The sequence below is a fragment of the Mustela erminea genome, chromosome 17, assembly GCF_009829155.1.
Source record: "Mustela erminea isolate mMusErm1 chromosome 17, mMusErm1.Pri, whole genome shotgun sequence".
Taxonomy (NCBI): Eukaryota; Metazoa; Chordata; class Mammalia; order Carnivora; family Mustelidae; genus Mustela; species Mustela erminea.
In genome coordinates, this window is record NC_045630.1 from 14,348,641 (window position 1) to 14,364,497 (window position 15,857).

The 15,857-nt window shown below is 45.6% G+C and overlaps 1 protein-coding gene across 7 annotated transcripts in view; it reads left to right on the plus strand.

Annotated features, from left to right (window-relative positions):
• The window catches only part of PROX1 (prospero homeobox 1), a 52,384-nt gene that overhangs the window by 18,083 nt on the left and 18,444 nt on the right, over positions 1-15,857 (plus strand). For all 7 annotated transcript variants that reach the window (XM_032318175.1, XM_032318174.1, XM_032318181.1 and 4 more), the window contains one exon: positions 5,462-5,656. In XM_032318175.1, coding sequence (XP_032174066.1) covers positions 5,462-5,656 — 195 coding nt within the window. The remainder of the gene's footprint in view (positions 1-5,461; positions 5,657-15,857) is intronic.

A 15,857-nucleotide genomic window follows, 5' to 3' on the forward strand; every position in this document is an offset into this window, starting at 1 on the left:
CAGGCCAACTCATTTTCATTTCCTTCACTGATGTTATAAGAAAAGTTCTGTTTTCCCTTCTGTTTGCTTTTGAAGTGTGTATCCACTTCAGCCTTTTATCTTCCTCCTTCCCTGGGGGGAGCTCCTTAAGTGGCAGGCGTGTCCCCCCAACTTCCAGGGCCAGCCTTCTGGGCCGGATAGGAAGGCCCAGAGAGGCAGTAACTTGGAGGGCTGGTTGAGGATCGTTCAAGTACAGACAAGGCTGAGTGACACGGTAGGCCCAGGAAGAGGGTTTGGACTTCGTGGGGGACCATCTGAAACAGACACCAGGGAGGGAATTTGCCAACTGGTTGAAGACTGGAGAGCTTCTGCAGCCCAATGGAACCTGGCAGAGTTCTTTGGGGGCCGGGGGTGGGGAGCAGTCCTTTCAACACCCAAGTTCCAGGAAGAAGGGGGGACATGGACGAGAGGAAGAAAGTGTTACCGTGCACCTGTGTGTGTGTGTGTGTGTGTGTGTGTGTGTGTGTGTGTGTGTCTAGGTGCCCATGTTACCTCCTCCACTCCTCTTAGTGCAATGGTCAGCACTGTTGTGATTATAATAAAGACAATCCCTTATATTATTTAGATAGTGCTTTTCCTAAGAAGGTGGCCATAGCGCTTTACAAACTGCATCCATAGGGATCTCTCACCCACCATTGGAAACGCAGCCTCGGGAGGGTGGAAAGCAGCAGCCATTCTGAGCCAGCAACACTATCCGGCAGTACATGTAAAGATGAGAAACATTCGTGGGCTGGGGGAGAAGGGCAATAGGGAGATTGTTAATCTGTAGTAGTTAATCTGTAATCTTTATAAATACTCGGCAGTGTAAACTGACAAGAAATTGTTCTTCCTCTAGAATGCATCTAGTAATTGAGCTTTGCAAATAATCACTATGTAAATAACAATTAAATACCGGGGTGAATATTTTATTTTTAAAAAAGCACTGATATTCAGATGATAGATTCTATCCATACTCTATCCATACTGGGAGAGAAGGCTGTTAAAGTATACGTGAGTCTGGTTAATTCCCAATTATCCACTCTAATGGAGGGGAAACGGTAGGGCATATAATGCATAGCAGAAAATCACCGAAGGTCATTTCTCTTTTATTTTTGGAATGAATTATACATTTTTAACTTTGCTAATTATGTTTTTTCTTTGGCTAGTAATAAATGAATTTGTATTCCCTGAGCTTATGCTGATGAAATTGGAAAGGCATGCATAGAAAAGGGAAGGATAGTCCAGGCACGGTGTTCCAGAAACTTGGTAGAAAACAATAGCAGATCATTCTTGGACTTTTTAATAGTAAAGAAAATCCAGAATTTGAATGCCGACAATGCATAGGCTCATATACATGTATATTTATATGGATGTTATAAATGTATAGATACATAATAAAGTGGGTGTGTGTATATGTACATATATATACCTACATACTTATTTCTAGATATAGATACATAAACGTGGATACTTACTTGCAAGATGGAAATAACTAGGTGTTTCTCTACATATGAATATGCAATCCAAAATTTTATTTCATTGTAGGTAGATTCAAGAAAACCACTACAGAATTAAGAGATCTCTAGAAATTAGGGGAAGGACCTTGGGAATTTATAACAGGTGAGAGCCTATATCACCTGTCTTGAGAAAGATGTAGTCATGTGTCTGTGGACCAAGTCAGACTTCTCCCAGCAACACAAGCTTATACTTGATTGTGGTTGACTTCATCTAAGTGAAAATTCCTAATCCTAGCAAAACATACCTTTCCAAATCATCAAAGTCATTTCATTTCAAATTGGGGACCCCAAGTTAGTTTTGCAAGTTAAAAAAACAAAAACAAAAACAGGAGAAGTAACACAAGTGGAAAATATTTTGTTTCATGAGTCAGGCGTAGCCTAGGTGTCATCAGACACAGTTGGAAGATCATGCTAGACCAAGTGCATCCTCTGATGGGCCCCAGAAGGTGAGCCCAGGCAGGGTGGTACGCCCTGCCTTGCATTTTTCCTTAGGGAGGGATAGAGCTCTTCCCTCTCCGCAAGTGACTTCCATTTGGGCAGGAGGTGAATGCTTTTAAATTATTCTGGAGAGAAAGGGGCGGGGGAACACCTCCCACGATTCAGATGCTGGCTTGGTGAGAGCTGTCCAGCGATGATCTATACGAAGGATGAAACCGGGGCTGACTTGGTTTCATGCCTAGAGTAAGAATCTAAACAAAGTGGCAGGTTCTCACAGAGACCAACTCCATCCCCTCACCGTGACATTTAGCCAGACAAAAAGCTCAGCTCACCAAGGCTTCAAAATCCTTCGAGAAGAGTAAGGAGGCAAATGGACAGGACATGCCGAGGACTGATGGGGCCCCTCTGTCTTCCTGTGCACCTACTGGGGGCTGATTTTAATGTATCAACTAATAACTCTTAGACCACTAAGTACCACAGATTCAGTGTCATTTTAGCTTTGAAGAACAGACGCTCACAGCTTTTCAAGCCGGCAGTGTTAAATGATGTATCTCATTCCCTCCACCCCTTGAGTCAACTGCTGCCTAGCCAGATTAAGGTGTCAGATTGATTTGTTTTATACATCTTTTGACCATGCTCATTGAATATTTAGGAAGTTTCTTCAGCCCATATTGAGGCTGAGATGTCCCGTGGGAAGCATTAATCAAAGTCACAGAGACTCACACACTGTGGAAACACAGCCTCTTTATTGTAGCGATTAGTTTTTGCAGTAACACATTAACACACTACAGAGCTTTCCTTTATAGAACAATTGATCCTTTTCTTGTAAGCCACTACAGAACGGGGGGGAAATTAACTCTTTAAAGTTTAACACTTTTTCTCCCCCAGCGTGAATATCTAGAAAAAGGGGCGGGGGGGGGGGGGCGGTGCTGCCTCTGCTTTTCGCCAGCAACTGGAAACAGAACAAATTTCAGTGCACTTCTGGTGGAGGGAAACCCAGTTCTCCAAGCTGTTGTGCTGGTCATTTCACTTGTCTTGTGTCGGGGGGAGTCTGTTGTTTTTGCCCATTCTTTCTCTCTGGTATTTCCATTCTGTAACAATAAGCTTTAAATCTCCCTTTATGTCCCATTCCTAAATAATGGCAAGTGCACTTACTTTTTTGTCCTCCCCCATTAGGTCATTCATGACCATTCTAGAAAAAAAATACCCTTCTATTTTTTTCCTCTACAGTACTCTTGTCCATAGGAGACAATGTCTTGTAACAATGCAGAAGCCTAATCTCCATGTCAAAGCAATTTTCATTCCCCAGTGCACAGCCTGCTATCATTTTGTAATGTTTTGTTTCTTATTCTAAAAGAATTAAAAAGGAACAGTAAGCCGTCACGGGGGCCTGTAGTCCTTATCTCAGTGTCTGGAAATTTGGACAGTGTATTTTACTGCTGAGATAAAATGGAAAGAACTCCAAGTTCAGCAAATCGTAATGGGTTTAAGTTCTATTGAAATCGGCAACCAGAAGATCAGATAACGGGGGTCCTTCAGTTGTCTTTTTAATCGGGTTCCCCGCAAGGCTGAATAGAGACAGAGCAGACACACAGAGTGAAAATATAATTCTTGGATAGGTTAAGTACATGTTTGAACTCTTGCAAGCAGAAGCGATTTGCTGATGACTTAATCATTTTCTGGTCAATTATCTGTAAGGGCCCTTGCAACTCCATGGCAATTATGATGCAAGGTGGCCTTTTGGGAGAAACACCAGTCTTCCTGCTTCTGTTTCCTTGTTATGTCCATTCCCTGCCATAAATTTTCATTCATTTATTATCTTTGCTAGTATGGAAACAACTTTCTGTGTAGTAATTACAGCCCCAGTACACACTTTAGCTGTCATCTTGTTGGGAGTCTGGATGTTCTCATGGCCGCTGTTTGATAAGTGGTCTTTGTTGATTTTTGATGAATGTACATCTTTTTCTGGGGGCCCAGGGAAGGGAATGCCTGTGATGACAAAAGGTAGGGGGTTGTCTGTCAGCCCGCCTGATATAAAGCTATGGATTTATTGGTTTTGACTTGGCAAGTTGAGATGCATCTGTCCTTTACCGCGAACAGAGGACTGTCAATAAGAATGGTATCATTTGCAGTGAATCCAGGAAGACATCTTCATTTAAAAGGTCATCAGGAAACCTTGGTAAACAAAGTTCTAAAGCCAAATCATGTTATGGTAACTTGGCATTTAAAAAAAAAAATGTAATAAAGTGTCCGTCTGGGCCATCTGTGTACTCTTGTCTTAACCACTTCTTCGAACACATAGACTCCAACAGAAAGGGACGTGGGTCTTACCCAGCATGGGCTGTAGGAAGTGTGCGAACAGGCACAGTGGTCTGGCCAGACAGAGGTGAGCACCGTGTGCAAACAGAAAGTGGAGTCACAGCCGAATGGCCATGGGGATCACCCATTACCAAAACATAGGCCAACGCCAGACTCCTCCCCTTTTGTGTGAAAGTTGTTTTCTGGCATTGCACGAGGTCGTCATGTGATGACACAAATTCTTATTTAAAAAAAAAAAAAAGAAAGAAATCACACTAGTGGTGAAGTCATGTGGCTCACCATCTCTGGTACAGGTTTCCTCCGCTACCCAAAAGTAGAGCGTTCCTACAAAACTTTTCATAAGCCCAAATGACGGAAAGCCAAGGACCAATTACCGTCAATTTATACGGAAAAAACGTTGAGCCTTCCCAGACCCAAAAAAATAAGCTCTCTTAGACTTTTCTGATACCCTAGGACACTTCTTGATAGCAGATGCACAAAATAAATCAAGATAAAGCACAGATGCTCACAGACACAGTGCAAAGCCATGGCGCCATGATGCTGAGATACTGAGCCTGGCTCCTGGAGAAGGTGCTTGGGGGGGCCGCTCTCGCTGCTCGGGGAGCGTGCCACCACCCTAATGGCTCGCTGTAAAGCTGAACACCGTTTGCCCTTGTCGCTTTGCTTCTGAAAAGCAGATATCCTTTCTGGATTTCTTTTGGTTCGTGAAACCAGGTACCAATGTAGGTCTTTTCGTAAAAGCAAAATGGTGGAACGTGAACTTTTGAAAAGCAGGGGAAGCTGTACTTGCAAGTAATTACTCTTCCCAGCACTCTGTGGCTTGAATGCATTTCCATAAAAAACTATACAAATGCTGTTTGTTGCACTGAAAGAGGAAGAGCGGTGTTTAGAATAAGATATTCAGCTTCTTAAGGAAATTCAGATTTAGAATGTGAGTTTTTCATTGGAAATATGGAGGACTGGGAGGTGATTTCCATGGCTGATAGGTTTTATAATCTCTTATACATGTACTACTGCTTTCAGCCCTCCTGCCACCATTTTGGTGGAATCCAGAACATACTCTGTCCAAGTAAGGAGGAAATGAGAACTTTAAAAAGACTTCAAATGCTTAAAGAATAAATGAAGAAAATGGCCATGTTCTTATCCTTTCCAACATTTAAATTTGACAGTTCAACAGATGCATTACCTCTCAGCTCATCAAGTGGTTTAGCAATTTCCGTGAGTTTTACTACATTCAGATGGAGAAGTACGCGCGTCAAGCCATCAACGATGGAGTCACCAGTACGGAAGAGCTGTCTATAACCAGAGACTGTGAGCTCTACAGGGCTCTGAACATGCACTACAATAAAGCAAATGACTTTGAGGTAGGAACTCATCTTTATTGTTTGGTCATCTCCCTTTTCTTTAAAAAAAAAAAAAAAAAAAAAGAATTAATTTTCTTTGGCAATGTCCCCAAATCTGTTTTAGTCTTGGTATGTCACACGAGCATCCCGCAATAGGGGAAGAGGTGAGGCCAGAAGGAGGAGCCTTCACTCCATGGGCAGAGTCCTGGGGGACTGACCCACTCCTATGTCCTTTCCCATTCCCCGGCTCTGCTGCTTGCATGAAGAACCATGGGCCACAGAAAAGGGAACCCAAGAATTCAGAGAAATTATAGCAAGGAACCCATACACACTGACTCCCCTTTCCAGGGAAGAGGTCCCCACTCTAACAGGCCTTTTTGCTCTTAGGTTCCGGCATGTCAACTGAGCGGACATAGGCTATGTGCGATGGTGGCTGCAAACATTGTTTTCTAAATAGGTCTAGAAAGGTCACTAGGGGAGTGATTCTGTGGTTTCTCCTTCAATCGGCATTTATTTCCTTTATGGAAGAAATGGTACAAGAATTTGCTTAGTATGTATTAATGAGAGAGCCATCCACATCTTTTTATGGTTTTGTTTCTGCTTTTGTTCTTTTGGGGGGAGAGCCTAGGGTGTTTATATCCCTATGTGTAGCTTCACAAGCATGCCGCTCTTTGTTCATACACATACCCTCACACACACACACGTATCTACAACATGCATATTCTAGATACACACAAAGCAGTGTAGATGATTCCCAGAAAGCAGTGGCTACACAACAATGAAGGATGCATGGCTATGAGTAAGGTGTTTCTTTACCGGCTAATGCTGTGCCTCAGCAAACTGTTTTCATTGCAACGTGATGACTCTATGCGACAACACTAGTGAATCTCCCAGCCCTCACAAAAGCATTTTGCTGAGCCCTGCTGGCTGAGGCAACAATAGCGAGAGGTGGGAATGTGGCAGAGTTCTGCAGGCTGAACCCCCGATGGTGAGTGTAGACAGGCTGTGGGTGGCTTGCCATGTTAGTTCTTTTCTTGTGTTATCTTCAGGATAGGAATGTTCTTCTCTGCCATCGGCTCTTACAGGGGACGTTATGTTAATATTCATGCTTTCCTCACATAGATAGGTACCCAGAAACACCCAGGAAGTTGGCAACTTCAAAGGAAGAGAAGGGCATCTTGGTCTAGACTGGTCAATGAAAGGGACCTGCCCTTTCCTTTTGGGGCTCTTCTCACATGGGTTTTGGCAGTGCACATCAGGGATGGTGGCTGACCATGCAGCAATGGTGGAAACTTAGCCATGGGGAAGTCATGGTTTTCCCTTGAAAGTTTGAATGCTTCTACTGTAAGCCAACGTATCTTTGGTATCCACGGTGAAATATGTGTTACGAGCTCCGTTTCTCTTTGGCTGAACACATTACAAGTGGGGATCCTTCTTGCATTGCTTCTCCATTGTAAAGGGTCCATGTTTTAAAGTCTGTTAGAGAGCTCAGGTTTACACTCAGAGTTTTGACAGAACTCTCTCAGGATTTCTTCTAGAGCTGACCGATAGGACTAGGGCTAACCATTTTAAAGAAATCCTATGAAGACTTTTCATTTCTTTTTCTCCCCCTTTCTGTTGAGTCTGTTGCTCTAAACTTTACCCAAAGAGAACTCAACTGTATGCTAGTGAACTCTTTACAGCTGATAACGGCAAATATTTGTTCGGCGACGTGCGTCAAGCTTTCTAAAAGAATTGCCCAAGATTCGCGCCATGAGTTCTGCCTTTTTGCTGTGTAATACACTCTGAGATGACAAATCCTTATGGTGCACATTCGGATTTTTAAGGTTCTTAAACCTTACCTGGTTGGAACTTAAGCCCCTGCTCACAGCGTAAGGGCCAAAATGACACAAGCAGGGGCGGCTGGCATTGAGAAGTACCCAACAAGCTGTTCCATTTAGCAGCATCTAAATCCTCCCTTAATGTGATTAACATCTGATATTTCTCTCTTTGTGAATCATACCCACTTCCAGCCAGGACACCTCTCCTTTATCTGCAGTGTCTATTTTAAGACTGCTTCAGTGCAAGGAGTATGGGGCCCTGGGAGCAGTTTTGTCACTTCTCATGTGACTTCAGACAAGTTATTGGTCTATTCTGGGTCTTTTCCTTCTTAAGTAAAACACTGGGATCTTTCCGGAAATGCGGTAAGACGCAGAGCAGGAACATGGGTTCCGCGCTGTCCCCGCCACTCGCCCATAGGCACAGACGTGTACACGCACGCCCACCGCCACAGACGGTCGCTAAATAGATTTTCCTTTCGCCTCCCAGTTGGGCTCATTTACTAACAGAAGCTTCGGATGAGATGGTCCCTTCCCTTCTGTGCCTTGGTGCATGGAAGTCAGTGCTTAAGTGAGATGCTCAAAAAGCCACTGGTCTTATCTGTGTGGTTTTACCACTGCCGGCGGCGGCCGCGAGCCACAGCAGACCCCAGCACCTTGAGCAGAATATCTCAGCTGGTGCTTTGTGCATTCCTTGACTTTTGTATTTAACTTTCTTTTAAGATCAAGTAAAGTGAATCTGTGGTCTTATAGGAGCGAGCAAAGAGGATGGCCAGGTAGAGAACGGTACATCTTGTGGGGTTCTTTCTTTCTTTCTTCCTTTTTCCCTAATTTTTAGACAGGGGTGGAGCATGGTAGAGAGACTTTGAAGTTATGGCTACATGTTGCCCAAAGATCCAGTCCGTTCCGAGGACTATCTATTCACCCAATGAAATGTTAGTTGGTCAAATAATAAAACAGCTTATTGGTGGCATTTTTAAGTTTCTCAATCTGTTGTTTGTGACAACAATAAGATAGCTAACGTTTATTGGCTGTACTGTGTCCTGGGCACTCTTCTCAGTGTTTTACCAGTATTAACTTATTTAATGTGAGCAATAATAACGCTGGGGATGTTACTAGAAGAAAACGTTTAGTTTGCCTAAAGCCTTATCCTGTTTTTTTAAGTGATTCTAAACTGGTGGGAACAGGTAGAGCCAGGGAAAGAGAGAAAGATGCTAACGCTTTCCGCCCTTCACCATGACTTTCTTCTTTCTTTCTCTTCTGCTACTTGCCTTTTTCAGCTTTGTGCTCCGTCTGTCTCTGCCTCTGTCATAAGCTGGCTGGCGGCACCTCTGTCCCCGCCTAGCACCATCCCCCTCCAGCCCCTGCTGCTCCTGGCTCTCAAGGCCAGAGTGGTTGCTGACCCCTGGCCTGCAGGAAAATAAAGCAGATGGGGAAGGTTATCACTAGCGAGGAGGGAGTGGCTTCGATCTCTCTCCTCCTCTAGACCCTGCGTTTCCTGGCCTTTATGAGTCAGGACCTTCTAAGTGACAGGAGGGCTTGTTCTGCCTTTTGTATCAGTTTACACAATGGCCAAGATTCTTGGCACAGCACTTAGTGTGGTGAGAGCTTGAGAAGACCCAGGGGAAGTGGGAGAAGACCCGGAGGGGGAGGGGCACGCACCACGCGCCGCCGCCCTCAGTCTGTGCTGGAGGAAGGAAAGTTGGCCACCTCGCACGGGGTGGGGCATCTCGCTTCTGAAGGTGAGTGTGTGAAGGTGTGCAGGAAAGGGGTGTTTAATTACAGGCTGCATCTTTCACTCCTACTTCGCACGTTTAATGAGATTGGCAACAATAAATTTGTCTTTCCAGGTGTTATGGTATATATTTCCATGCTTCATTCTCACTTCCCTTTGAAGAGGTTCCAATATCTTTTTATGGGGAGGGAGAGGAGGGTTGGGATGCCTTCCCAGTTTTTAAATCATACTGATACTTCTGACTTTAGGGGCAGATGAGTTGGATTTTATTACTTTTTTGTTTCCCTCCCAACTGGGGCAGGAAGGAAGGTAATGATGGCTGTCAATTTCCAAGGCTGCCCCCGCGCTCCCTGTCATTCTGCGGTCCTGGGAGGAGGTAGCTCTCGCCCCTCCGTGCCCGGCCGCCATCCCTCCCAGGCCTGCCAGTGCCAGGCATTTACCTGCAGGCAGGGTCCAAGTGCCCTATAAGTGTCCCTAGCTCCGCCCCTCCCCAAGACCCAAGTGCGGGGATGGGAGGCTGAGAAAGAAACAGAATGGGGGGCACCTGACTCATTGATTAATGGGCTCCTACAGGCCGTCTCCTAAGACACTGACACCCCACCCAGCAGATGCTCCGTCCCAGAGCCTGGGGTTCAACTCTTTTCCAGGCGTCCCATGACCGGCAAGAAGGGTGGTTCTGCGGACCCACTGCTGCCTTGCCTTGCTTTGCCCTTAGAAAGCGAAAATAACCCCCCAGCGCCCCTCCCGTCGCACCCCTACCCCCGGACACTGAACAACACGTGCTGAACACATCCTCTCCACCCCGCCTGCCCCTGCGCCCAGCCCTCCCGCTCCCCACACATCCCGCGTTGAAGAAGATTTAATGTATTTGGAAGTCTTTCATTCACATTGTCATCTCTTTAAAGAAAAATGAGGACAGGTGGATTTAGGAAGCATTTCCCTCCGCTCCAAAGAGATACTTAAATATGAGTGATCATTGGGGAAACTGGCGCACGGGTGAAACCCTCTTACTGCCGCTGCTGCCTCTTGGCCTCGGAGCCGCCGAGCGGTTGAGTGATCACGTGACCCCCACCCTCGGTGGGCGGCAAGAGGAGAAGACGCTCTTCCCGCTTCTTCCCCTGCCAGTCCCGCCACTGACAAGCCAAATTGATCTTTTAAGAGACTAAATGAATGTTCTCTAAATATAAGTAGACACATGGCTGTCTGGGAACGCATTCCTGTACAGAATGAGGGCCTGAAGAGTGAGGGAGAGGACGGTAAAAGACGCCGGCTCCGAGGTGGGCTGGCAGGGGCGGGGGGCAGGGGGTGGGAGGGGGGTGGGGGGCAGAGGCAGGATTGTGCGCGCACGGAGCTTCGTTTTTGCACCACTGTCCTTTTGGGATTCGAGGTGTTGATCAGTATAATGAAGCGGGACCATTGATTTATCATCTGTTTGGTAATGTCGTTGCATTTTTAGCTCCCTGTGTCTTTTTTGTCATTGGGTTACATTCAAGCACAGTAAGATCAGCTTTAAAACCTCCTTACTCAACAGCTTTATTAGTTATAGCATTCCATGACCTTTCTCAACATTCTTAAAGAAAAAGATACAGTGTAACGTCGCTTCACTTTGCTTATTGTCCTTTGTTGGGGTGAACAAAGCATTTTCCACAGTGGCTATAGCACATAATTATACAACTTTCAATGGCAGTGTCTTGGCACATATCAAAGTTCAGAGAAGCCTTTAGAAAAAAAAAATGTTTTGTGGCAGCCTAGGGAGGGTCTCATCTTTCCTTCAGAAAATAGTTCAAGGCTCTTCTGTCAAGCTTCCCTACTTAGAGCTTTTTCTCCTCCTGCTTCATAAAGTTTAAAGCGGATTCAGTGGAGTTCTATGATCTATTTCCTTTGAAAGATTGTTCCTCAGCACAGAGAGGCCCTTTGACTTCAAGAGTGCACAGATTCATGTCTTTAGGTATCATATGTCTGACCTTATCAGTTACTCCATTTAATGTCGGAGAAAAAGTCTCAACTCTTTGTGTTTGTCTGTTTTGCCTCTGTGAAATGATTTGGTGAAAAGACCATCCTTTTTAACACACCACTGAGAGGCCGTTTCTGCTGCAACCTACCCTGTGGCTTTTCTCTCTTTAAAAAAAAAAAAAAAAAAAAAAATTGTCCTTGTGTTTTGTGTATGGATGAGTTCACAGTGAGAATAGAATTATACAAGGGCAGACGCACACACAAAAAAAATCTTTTGCTTCCCCCCCCCCCCCAATGATCTATTGGCTCTCTTGGTGGCTCTGCCCCAACAGGAGAAGGCATTTAGCAAGCACAGAGGTGGCAGCGTAGTGCTGGGAAGGCAGTGGGCTTTCCCTTGCTTCGACCTACCCCTAAGGCCTTCATAATTAATTGTCCTTCAGAGATGAGGGAAGTTCAGAGACAGTGTGGGGAGTGATGTCTATTGTGTGACATTCACTTCTCCTTGCCTCTGCTCTTTTTTTTCGTCCCACAAAGGGTTATCAATAGGAGAAAGGGAGCAAGTTCTCTGCGGAGAGCCGCCGCCGGTGGTGGTTGGAGCTTTCGGTGGGACGTTAGCATTGTGTTCGGCCCATCCTGGCTTCAGTGTCTGGAGGAGTTCTGACAGCCTTTTGAAAACCAGCCTGTTTATTTCGTCTGGATGAAACAAACTCATTTAGCCACCTAAAGCTTGTTCAGAAGTTGGCGATCCCTTTTCACGTGGACGATAATATTTTAAATCAAATTTCCTCAGCCTCCTCCCACCCCCGGATTTGATTTCACTGGAACCCGTTCGGTTCTTTTTCAGCCGCAGGGCAGAAAATGTAGAGCTCATTCCCTCATTTCTCTTAAGTGTCTCGGTATAAATTTCCAAGAGTGAGTGTTTCTGCAACCGGTCTTTTTGGTGAGGCCTAGGACTTTGGTTCTGGAGAGTAGATCATTCTCGTTTGAAAATATTGTGTCACCTTCAGTGATTGCCTTAAGCCAATCGTCAGTGCTATTTGGTAACATGACACAAAACAATGCAATCTGTGTGCCCCCCCCACCACCACCCCTGCTTTTTTGGCTGAGACACAAACTGAAAGATTCAATGTAGAGACAGCTATTCGAGAAGTAAAAGAGGAAGGCCATTAATGATTATTATACTTCTGTTCCTGTTAAATAGGGTGAAGCCAAGAAAAACAAATATAATTGTTCTTCCAAAGAGCGGTTGAACGGGCACATTAGAAAGGTTTAAGATCAGTTCGCTGTCGGGGGCACAGGGATGTCGAGGCTGAAGGGAACCATCTCTTAAGGAAATCTCTGGGTCTCTCAAAGCAGCTCCTCCTGGAGGAAGGGACCCATCACGATGGCCAGAAGTGATTCTGTCCCTGTAGCCTCCTTGAACAACTTTCCCCACAGACCTTTTGGTATTTAAAGAGAACCTGTGTATGGAAGTTGACACAACTAATATAGTCATACCAAAAAGGGGGTCATAAAAAATTAAAGTTATTCTTATAAATCTTTCATCAGAAGCAATGAAAAGGGACACGAGGGTAGTCTCGGTCCTTTGTGCTGCAAGCTCTTCTTCCGGGCTCTGGGCTATTGTTCTCGCAGCTCCTCAAACAGACTTTCACTTTCACACTGACAAAAGTCACTTAAAAGCCAGACAGCTGTACTAACACACCCACCTTAGCGAGCGGGAGCCGCGGGCAGGTGCTGAGCCCTCTGCGGGACCTGGTTTCGGGTGGGCGGGGGCCGCCTCCTCCCGCCCGCCCGCCGCCCGGGCCCTCGCACCCAGGGGGGCCACGCACGGCCCCTTCGTGTCCTCCCCACCCAGGTGCCCCCGGAGTTTTCTTGCCTTCTCTTCGCGGCCTGAAACACGGATGTCCCTGATCGTATTGATATCTCAGGTGGGAGGGCCGGGGCCAGGGTCGAGAAAAGTTTGAGCCCAGAACTTGGCAGAAGACGGAGGGAGCGTGTCTCAAAATTCTCTCCTTCTACTTCCCTTTGCTTCTCTTCCTTCTGCCTTTTTTCCTGCCAGTCTGAAGCTCTCATAAGCTTTTCAGATTGCTGCTGCCTCCTTGGGAGCAGCTTGGGTCAGAGGAGAAGCACCCACTGGTGCTTGGGGGACAAGCCTTACCTCGGGATCGAAGATCCAGCTAGAGACAGCGAGGCTAGGTGGCTCTGCCTGCCTCCCAGGCCTCGGGGCAGCCGCCGCCATGGGCCGTGGTGAGTCCTCCCTGTGTGTGTATTACAGGCCCCCCCCCTCCCCTGTCACCTTGTGTACAGTCTGGTCTGTGACACTGATGGTGATTATGTCATTATTTTGCTCTGGGGGCCCTGGCACATCTGCAGAGCCCAAGCACATCTTCTTTGTTGCGCTGGCAAACATCCCACACCACAAATGCTTCATTAGCCCGGCTGCCGGCCTCCTTGCCAGACGCGAGTGCCCAAGCCCAGGCGTCTCTCTGCTCCGTTCTTTTGTGTCGCTGATGATCATGTATTCATCTTCCCGGTTCTTCCCCATTTTCCTCGACTTCTGAACTCCAGATGTCCCAGTTTTCTTGCCCAAATCACTCTGAGGTCCACAGGGCGACTCTACCCCTTGACCCAGCCCCACCCCCTTGCCACCTTCCTACTTCTCCGTTCCCCAGATGGATGGTGACTTTGCATAGCTCCCCAACACGAGGGCTGACATTTTCAAACTTACAGTTTGCCCAGATACCAAGGGACGGCTCCCGGGGTCTGATGGTAGATGGGGCTAGGATGGGGAGTTCTTAGATACCGCTTGTTGGACGGATGCCTTTCTCCTGCATGCCACTCCTTTCCTCTTTTTGCTTTCTACGCATTGCCACATTTTACCAATTTTCAGAGAGCAGTCTCAAATGCGAGTACAGGAAAGATTCTTCATGCTCCGCTGTGCATGTTATGGTCGTCTGAAGGTTCTTTTTCTCTGAATGGAGTCGTCATCTCCACTCTACCCCCTACCAAAGTCCCCTGCCTCCTCCGGCGGCCCTAACCTCCCCAGCCCCAACAGTGACCTATTATTAGATAGTTAAAGTGATTAGCGCTTGGATCTTCTGGAAAAGAGCTAAAACATTTCCCTTCAGTCTTATCCTGTGTGTTTCACAGAAATACAGCTTTTGGGAAGGTGTGCTGGTTTCTCCATTAACTGCAGTAAATTCCCGAGTTTAATCTCTTGGGCTGTGATGGGTGCTTCATAATTGGGATGTTTAATTTCCCCTTAAATTTGAAGTAATTGGTCTGTGCTACCATACTATCAGTAACTTCCCCAGTAGAGAATTTTACCAGTTTTTTTTTTAATCTCTAAACTACCACAACATAAGATATTTGAAATGTCTCTATCTTTGAGTAAGACAGAGATTTTTTGTTTTAAGGATTAAGTTCATATTTTTATGGAAATCATGGTCAGACCCTAGGACAGAGACACTAGAAAAGAATAAAGAAAACTCCCTGCGAGGAATGAGTTGTATTGTACCAGATCGGAACACGTTCCAGTCAGAGCCCCTTTTCGAGTATTAGGAATGATCTGGCTGGAAGAGTGAAGGGAGAGGTGGTCAGATCTGTTGGCTACCCAGCCCCCTGGGCAGAAAGCCCGTCGGGAGAGGCTGGTACCTGTCACTGTTGGAATCATTTTCAAAAGACTCAGGATGTCCCTAGAACATTCCCAAGCTTCCATTATTAGCTCATTATGGTTTTATCACCCATGGGTTTATTTAAACCTTTTTTTTCAAACCTAACTGCATTCTCAGAGTATACCACTCCTCAAGATAATAATTCTCTAAATTTATTACCTGCTGTGAAAATTGTATCTTCTTTTTATGGCTCTTAAAGTGATTTCCCTGGAACTCCAAAGGGATCTCCCTTGTTATAATATCCTGGGATTTGTGAACAGGACTATGGCCATATTCTCCATTTCCTTTCTGATTTTATAGACTTTGATCATTCCTCCCTCTTAATCTTCATCTCTCCAGATTAAGGGGCTCTAATCCTTTTTAAAAATCTAATCCTGTACAGTAAGTGGGCTGCCCATGATCATTTTTGCTGCCCTTCTGTAATGCGTTTCTGGCGTGACTGTGTCTTCTCGAGGGATGGTTACACTTAGCAGACCACGAGACCTAATTCGAGCTATGGGCAGGCCACACTGTGGTTTGGTGGTTGTACCTTTCTCACACACACCCACTGTGATTTGTTTTGTTTGTCCCAAAAGTTTATTCTCAGAAGTTGGATTTCTTGAGTAACATCTCAGTAGCGCTTTTTGGTTAAGATGGTCCCATGAGAACAATTGATGAGACTTGGCAAGTATTCTTATTCTGGCAAATCTGAATGTGTCTCCAGGACATAGCCAGCGAAATAAAAACAACAACAACAACAACAACAAAAAACGGGCAGATCCACCATGCTATGTTGTCAGGATGTTTTCAGTGTTCTTGTAGATGAAGTATCAGGGTATTTGGTATCATGAAGACATGACCTTCATCTTGGGCTTGATTCTTTAAAATGATAAAACTAGGGCAAGAAAGCTCTGGCCTCTGAATTATTCTCAGGAGGAAACAAAATGTTTACTTATAAGTCAGTGTTATTTTATGTGAAAGCATCACCTTGAGATCTTAAGAAGGAAATCCTTTGGGGGAGTCTTTGCAATGTCAGTGGTCGTGAACTAATAATAGTGCAGCAT